Source organism: Bos javanicus, chromosome Y, assembly GCF_032452875.1.
Source record: "Bos javanicus breed banteng chromosome Y, ARS-OSU_banteng_1.0, whole genome shotgun sequence".
Taxonomy (NCBI): domain Eukaryota; kingdom Metazoa; phylum Chordata; class Mammalia; order Artiodactyla; family Bovidae; genus Bos; species Bos javanicus.
In genome coordinates this window covers 2,062,899-2,069,857 of record NC_083898.1, presented here as the reverse complement: position 1 = coordinate 2,069,857, position 6,959 = coordinate 2,062,899, and the positions used below count along the sequence as shown (strand labels likewise).

At 51.8% G+C, this 6,959-nt stretch overlaps 1 protein-coding gene across 2 annotated transcripts; it reads left to right on the top strand.

Annotated features, from left to right (window-relative positions):
- The first annotated feature begins 224 nt into the window (after positions 1-224).
- LOC133243874 (testis-specific Y-encoded protein 3-like) lies at positions 225-3,857 on the top strand. 2 transcript variants are annotated; one of them, XM_061410604.1, is made up of 6 exons: positions 226-961; positions 1,554-1,631; positions 1,774-1,885; positions 2,027-2,172; positions 2,292-2,378; positions 3,638-3,857. In XM_061410604.1, exons 1-6 carry the CDS (start codon positions 434-436, stop codon positions 3,659-3,661), a joined length of 975 nt encoding a protein of 324 aa, XP_061266588.1. In that variant the 5' UTR covers positions 226-433; the 3' UTR covers positions 3,662-3,857. The 2 variants fall into 2 exon arrangements, with proteins under 2 accessions (XP_061266589.1, XP_061266588.1); XM_061410605.1 differs by lacking the exon at positions 1,554-1,631 and having other exon boundaries at positions 225-982.
- The last annotated feature ends 3,102 nt before the right edge of the window (positions 3,858-6,959 follow it).

Genomic DNA, 6,959 nt, shown 5'->3' with positions numbered 1-6,959 from the left:
AGCTTCAGGTGGTCCTGGCTCTCCCAGTCGCTGCTCGGGCGCGGCTGCACTGCTAGGCAGGCAAAGGCTTGCCAGGACACGCCCACTTTGCGCTGGGCCGACATTGGCCGCCTGTCACAGGCTGGCAGAGGGCCCAGGATTCCAAGGGGCGTGTCCCAGGAGCGAACCGCTTTAGACTCCATTTGATTGGTTCTGGGATGAGGTCAGGAGGTCAGGGTGGAGAGTTCAGCCCCTTCCCGTCGCCATAGTAGGCGGGCCTGGTGGCACAGGGTTCTGCGCATGCGTCTCTCCCTTTCGCCGTTCCCTGGCTCTTGCCCAGTAACCCGTCGGTAATAGGACCACGTAGACTGCGGCCGGCGGGCGGCCCGTGAGGGCCGTCTGCCGTGCTCTAGCGTCCAGCTTGTTTGCAGCTCCGGGCTTCGGCGAGAATACCATGGAGAGTGAGACGGGGCCAGAGGAAGGCGGCAGCACTCCGGGATCCTGGATCTTAGTTGTGAGCCCGGGTCTTCATGAGGGAGGGGCCCTGGGGCCTTCCAGTCCGGTGGGGGCGGCAGAGGCGATGCAGGCCGCAGGTGGTGCGCCAGGCGAGGAGGCCGCCCTCTTCTGGGTGGAGGCAGTGGAGGAAGGTGCGGCTGTGGAGGAGGGAGAGGTGGCGGGACTCGGGCAGGAGTTCCAGCTGCTGGTGTTGGACGTCATGGAGGAGGTGGAGGTGGTGGCATACGAGGAGCAGGAGCAGGTGTCCTCGGAGGAGCATGTCCACGACCATCCAAGGCCCGGAGCCCTGAGTGACCGGCCTGCACTGGAGGCGCTGGCGGCCCTGCAGCTGGAGCTGGAGCCCGTGAATCAGAAAGCCCAAAGGGCGCATGCTCGCCTGAAACATAAGACCAGTCAGCGGCGGAAGGTGCATCTAGAACACAGAAGCGCCATCATCCAGGGCATCCGTGGCTTCTGGGTCGAAGTTGTATCCCTTGGTGTGGTGCTTGTGAGTTTTGTGTTTGTTTGTTTGTTTAAGCCGGGCTATGGCAGGAACAGTTTACAGATCTGGCAGTTCTGGTACCGTATTTACTTTTCTGGATGGTGGGTATTGGTTACCGTCCTGCATATCTGTTCCTGATCGTAGGTGTGATGTCCTTGCTGTTCTGGCTAGCCCAAATTGATAGTTAGGCTATACTTTGAGAGGTCCCAATCAGAATTGTCATTAGCACCAGGGTCTCTTCGGAGAGAAGGCTTGTCTGGAATGGGGGAGGGGTGGGGAAGTGTAAGCGGTCCTACGGGTTCTAGCTAGGAGTGCTTGTTTTCCCGAAGTAAGCTAACTTTCAAGGGGCTGAGATGAAGCTTATCCGGTTAGGAAGAGAACCTCCTCGTGGTAGGGCATTCATGGGCACAGCCTTGGACCTTGTGCGGCATTCATATAGCCCGCGTGAACCGAAATGTGACGAGTTAACCAGTAGCAAGTTGAAGTCAAACAGGGAGGGCCATTCTAGTCTTTAGGCTAGCTTTGTTCTTCCAGCACTTTTACCTCTAGCATCTAGAGGCTCCTTGACCTAAAGCAGTTTATGAACCACCCCCAAATGTCAGTTTTGATGAGCAAGCAAGATGCAGACATGCTTCACTTCATGACCAACTTGGAGGTCAGGCAGGGGACACTGATGATTGTGGAGGGGAGGTGACTGGGGAGGGGAGAGGGCATGGTCTATCCCTAACACAGGAAAGGACAGCTCTTCTGTAAAGAGGTTTCACACCCACCCCACCCCGCACACTTTGTCCTGGCAGGTGGAGGAATTCAGGCATCCCACTCGTCACTGCAAGATCACATTGTCCTTTCGGAGGAATAGGTATTTCCAGAATGAAGTGATTGTCAAGGAGTACCTGATGAAGGTCACTGGTGAGAAGCTGCTCCCTGGATCTTGGGTGGGGGCGGGGGTGGGTAGGGGTGGCGGGCGGTGGCCCGGTGGTTGGGGGCAGAAAAGTCTAGGTTGAATCGAAAAGTGATTTAGGTCTTTCTCCCAAACTGCTTTTCCTGCAGGATACCACGCATCTCGTTCCACTCCAGTTCAGTGGCACCAGGGCTTTGAACAGAAGGCATACAGGCGCAGGCACCACGACAGCAGCGTTAACTTCTTCAACTGGTTCTTTGACCACAATTTCACAGGATCTGACTGGATTGCTGAGGTGGGGTCCCACGTGGCCACTGGGCCAGAACGGGTGACTTATGTCGGAGTTGTTGGCCGTGCACGGGAGGGCTCATGGTCTGGCCAGGCCTGTGCTGACCTTGCTCATTTCCCTGGCAGATCATCATAAGGGATCTGTGGCCCAATCCTTTGCAGTACTATGTGAGGAGGAAGGCTGCACCACGAAAGGTACCAGGAGAACGAGAGGTGAGGCACCCAGCGGCCGAGCACTGGCATAAGTGTTGTCCAGAAACTTGGGTCATTTATTCCACTTGTGAAGACACTGAGACTCCGTGGAGTACACAGTGACACCAGGGCATGAGGGAATCAGCAAGGGACAGCAAGGGTAGAGAACTGGGGTGAAGAACAGGTTCTAAGTAGAGAAGCTTGAGGTGGATGAAGTGGCCTGGACAGGCCAAAGCCACTGCAGTTTATATCTGAGGCAGCTGCACATCGCTGAACCGTCATTCCATGGCCAACAAGTCCAGCCTCAGGCTCCTCTTAAATTGGGACCCACCTGCTCTTCCTCATGAAGTCCCATTTCCAAAAAGGCCTGTGAGTCTCCTTTGTGCAAGGCGGTTCCCCCAGTGACCCATCATTTGATTCGATTCTGATCACCACGCTCGTTTTGGTTTTTAATTTGCGTTTGCATCTTTTTCCTGCCACCCTCATTCTCAGCATACTGACCGCTCTGCAGGATTATGGAGAATCCTCTTTTATTTATTTTAACTGGAGGATCATGACTTTACAATACCGTGACAGGTTTTGCTGTACATGGGCCAACATGAATCACCGATAGGGATACACGTGTCCCCCCAAATGCCGAACCCGCCACCCACCGACCTCCCCTGCCTGGCTGTCTGGGTTGCCCCACAACATGACTTTGGTTGCCTTGCTGCACGCGTCAAATTCGCACTGGTCATCTGTTGTGCATAAGCTAATGTAAACGTTTTGGGGCTACTCTCTCACATTGACCCACCGTCACCACCTCCCACTGAGGCCAAAGTCTGTTCTTTATATGTCTGTTACTTCTTTGCTGCCCTGCATGTTGGATGTTCAGCACCACGTACAAGGTCCTCAACTCCATATATTTGTGTGAACGGACAGGGTTTGTCTTTCTCTTTCTGACTTACTTCACGCGGTATAGTAGGCTCCACGTTCATTCCATCTCATTAGAACTGACATGGACGCGTTCCATGTTAGTGCTGTGTAAGACGCCGCTGTGTATGTGTACTCCAACTTCCTTATCCCTTCATCTGCTGATGGACACGTAGGCTGCTTCCACGTCCTAGCTATTGTAAATAGTTCTACGCTGAAGACTGGGATACCTGTTTTTTACTCTGTGCTTCTAGGGCATGTAAACGTTCACAGACACACCCCCTGGGAACTGACTTGAAAGAATCAAGCTGTCTTTAGAGTTTCCGGGGAGGGTAAGTGTACATATCTCTGTCTCTCTGTTTTGAAAGGAACCCGATCCCCCCAGCTTTTGAGACACTTAACGATGGCGTGCCCCCCTTCACCTAAAACAGAAAACCGAAGAAGCTGCTTCACGTGAAGACCAATGGCCAGCATAGTTCTCTTGGACGGGAAAGTAGTGAAGAGTGGTCTGGTGCTGAAGTGGATCGACAGTGAGACACCAGTAACCCTGAATTCATTGCAAAGGAAAAATAAAAAGCATCAGCTGCATGTGTGCGTGTATTGTTTGGGCAGGTCCTCAGGACAAACACTTCAGCTGCATGTACGAGTGTCAGTTCACCGCGTGGGAATTACCAGTCTGTGGAGATTCATAGAGGGGGCTAAGTCGTATGTTGGGGTTGTGTCAGGGGGTGACGTTCTTCCTGTGGGGTGGGGGTCGGGGAGGACGGAGAAGGAAGATGAGGGGCCTATTGACTGTGGGTCTGGCAATTTTACAAGGGAAATGTGGCTGTTCGTGGAAAGGGTCTGGTGAACAAGGGCCAGAGATTGAGACAGTGGAATGCAATTCTGTTGGAAGGTGGTGGCCCAGGTATCTTCTCTGTTGCCTATCATCATACACTTGAATAAGGGTACAGAACAAAGGAAAAGCCTTATCATTGAACTCGCTATGAACCTCGAAGGCCACATGTGTATGAGTGTGTATATGAGTGCACGGTCAGCTTTGCTGAGAGTCTGCTTCCCAGAGCTAGGGTTCCAGGTAACATCTTAGGGCATTGTGTATAAGGTATATGGAGGGGGCTGTGGCCTAGGGAGAAAGTGAGGGGTGGGAAGGCAGTGAGGATACTAGTTTCTGGCAAAGGTGACCAGGGGAAAAGAGAAATTGCAAGGAATCAGATAAAGGAAAACAGATCCCATCGTAGATGTTAGAGCTCATGTGAACTCTGTTATTTTTTCCAAGAACTCAGCTTCGGTATAGCGTGTCCGGGGCAGAAGTGAGGGGAAAGAGGCTGTTAGGGTGAGCCTATGCAGCCATGTGGTCTGTGTCCCATGCTGCTGCTGCTGCTGCTGCTGCTGCTGCAGCTCAGGGGTCAATATCCCTTTTTCCAGGAAGGCTTAAGGTCTTTGCCCAAGGCCCTCTGTCAGGCCAAGCTGTAGAAAAAGCATTTTTCTCACCAGCCCTCTGGTGACAGTTTCTCTTCCTTGTGGAATGGCTCAGCACAGAATGTTTTCAACCACAAAGGAGCTGTCCTTCATCTAGGGCTTTGCCACTACTGTGTGGGCCAAGGGCCAGTGGGAACAGCTGGAGCATATGGAGCTCACTGAGGGACTGGTCGGCACTTAGGGTGGTCCTTCTGAAGTAGATGACTGCTTTCTGGAATCGCGTCCACCTCTGGATTGAGCAAAAGACAGACTGGCACGAATGGAGCAGGCAGAGTTCAACGTCTGTCCCCCCACTGTTGTCCTCTCATCCCAGATAGAAGGGCTCCACCGTGGGCATGCCTGAGGGTGATGTCGCACATGAAGTTCTGTCTCGCATGAAGTTCTCACTCTACAACTTTTCTCCCTGAAGCAGCATCTCTTTTGAGGGCAAAGGGTAAAGTTCACAGGTTTCATGGATGTCCTCTTCACGGTGCCCTGCATGAGATCTCCTGCCCAGGGCCAGCTTTTGCATTTGGCCATGTACACCCCAGCTTTGCCCCTTCTCCAGAGACGCATCTACAGCGCTAGAAGGCAAGGCTTGGCCGTCTCTGGGTGCTTTCTGAACAAGCAGCCCAGGAGACACTGGAAACATGTCTTCTTACTTTCTGAATCTGTCAACGTCCAAGAATCCGTGGGGCTCCGGCAGGCTGGTACGTGTCTTTCCCAGTCCTAGTTCAAAACAAAACAAAGCAGAAACTATGGTGTGATAACTCGACAGCGGGTGTGAGATGGCATACTGGGGCATGGTTTTCGGGACCTTAGACTGGGCTCATTCTAGGGACTGCATGGCATTTACCCACATTCAGAAGTTTCCGTAAGGCATTGCAAAGAAGTTAAAGACAAGAAAAGTTTAGGACAGGGTCCCCCAGTGCCTAATATTTCCTGCCAGTGCTTCAGGACCAGGGTTGGCATTAGCTCTGACCTGTCCTCGAGTGGAGTGCAGAGATAGTCTTCGTTGACTGGATGGTCATCCTCTGGAGACTTGCCGTGACTTGTGTCCCAGGCTCTCTAGGGCTTTCACTTGGGCCCTAAAGGCTAGGTGCTCTTAGAGTTGACTGCACACTTGGATGTGTCGTGTAAGGTTTTCTTCCGCCGAATATCGATGCGTGTGAGACTCGCCGGTTTAGTGATGAATTCACGCGCATTCTGGCTCCACCAGCCTGAGCTGCATTTGCTTCCTGTGCCCTGGATGTGTTCATGTTTTCCTCTGTTTAGAATGAAGACTGGGTGTCTCCATTGTGTTTGCCCATGAATGTGAGTTGATGTTTCTTCCTGTGGGTCTGCCTATGCCTCCTGTCCTCTTTCATGTTGCACCCATGCTTGTGCCATTATGCACAGCTCTGCTGCCATATCTGTCTGAGTTCTTGCACGTCCCTATTCAACCTACATGCGTGGTATTGCTCGTATTCACTCCTTCTTTGGTTAAGTTTGCGTATCTTTGTTAGACTGCATGTGAATTGGACCTATTCTTTCCTTCCTGGATCAAATGCTTCCAACATCTTGAATTGTGACTTTTTGAAAGACTTCCATGATATTTGTGCACATCAAGAAATGCTTTATCACAGGAATAGTTAACAGTGACCCACATGTGGAAACAAGAATACCCACACACTTACAGTAATGCCCGACGTGCAGGAATATCACTCATTGCAGGGAGAATATTGATTAGGATCACAGAGGGCAAAGATGTTGCAGGAATGCATATGTCAGGAAATTTTTTTTTTTTTCTCTGTCAGGAACGGTTTGGGGTTGACTTGTTAAGTGTTCTGTAAACAGCACCGCACGGTTGAAATACACTAACGTTTACCCCTACCCATGTGTCCTTGTGTTGATCATTCAACTGGCATTGCCCATGCAGAATTTCTTCATGATTGTAAGTAAATCATCACCCAGGTGATAGGAATTGGGGCTTGCCTTTCTGTACAGAGAAAGTTGTGAAAGAGTTCTTGTCCTCAGTGACCTTCTATAGCCTAGGGAAAAGGCGGTGCGAGATCAATTTCAAGTTCAAAGTCCCTTGCTATTTCTGTGTCGTTTCTGGAAGGAAAGCCCAGGGAATGGAATCACACCAACCCGACTGGCACGGTGAACCAGTCCAAGGCAACAGGAGTAGAGAACACAGGCACAGGTCACTCCGCTGTCCACAGTGAGGACTTCCAACCCTGCCAACCTCTT

Excerpts from the sequence above, each read along its gene's own strand:
- LOC133243874 (XM_061410604.1), top strand. The coding sequence starts at position 434 with ATGGAGAGTGAGACGGGGCCAGAGGAAGGCGGCAGCACTCCGGGATCC. Across the intron at positions 962-1,553 it reads GTGGCTTCTGGGTCGAAGTT|TTTATGAACCACCCCCAAAT; the intron begins GTATCCCTTGGT and ends GACCTAAAGCAG. Across the intron at positions 2,379-3,637 it reads AGGTACCAGGAGAACGAGAG|GAACCCGATCCCCCCAGCTT; the intron begins GTGAGGCACCCA and ends CTGTTTTGAAAG.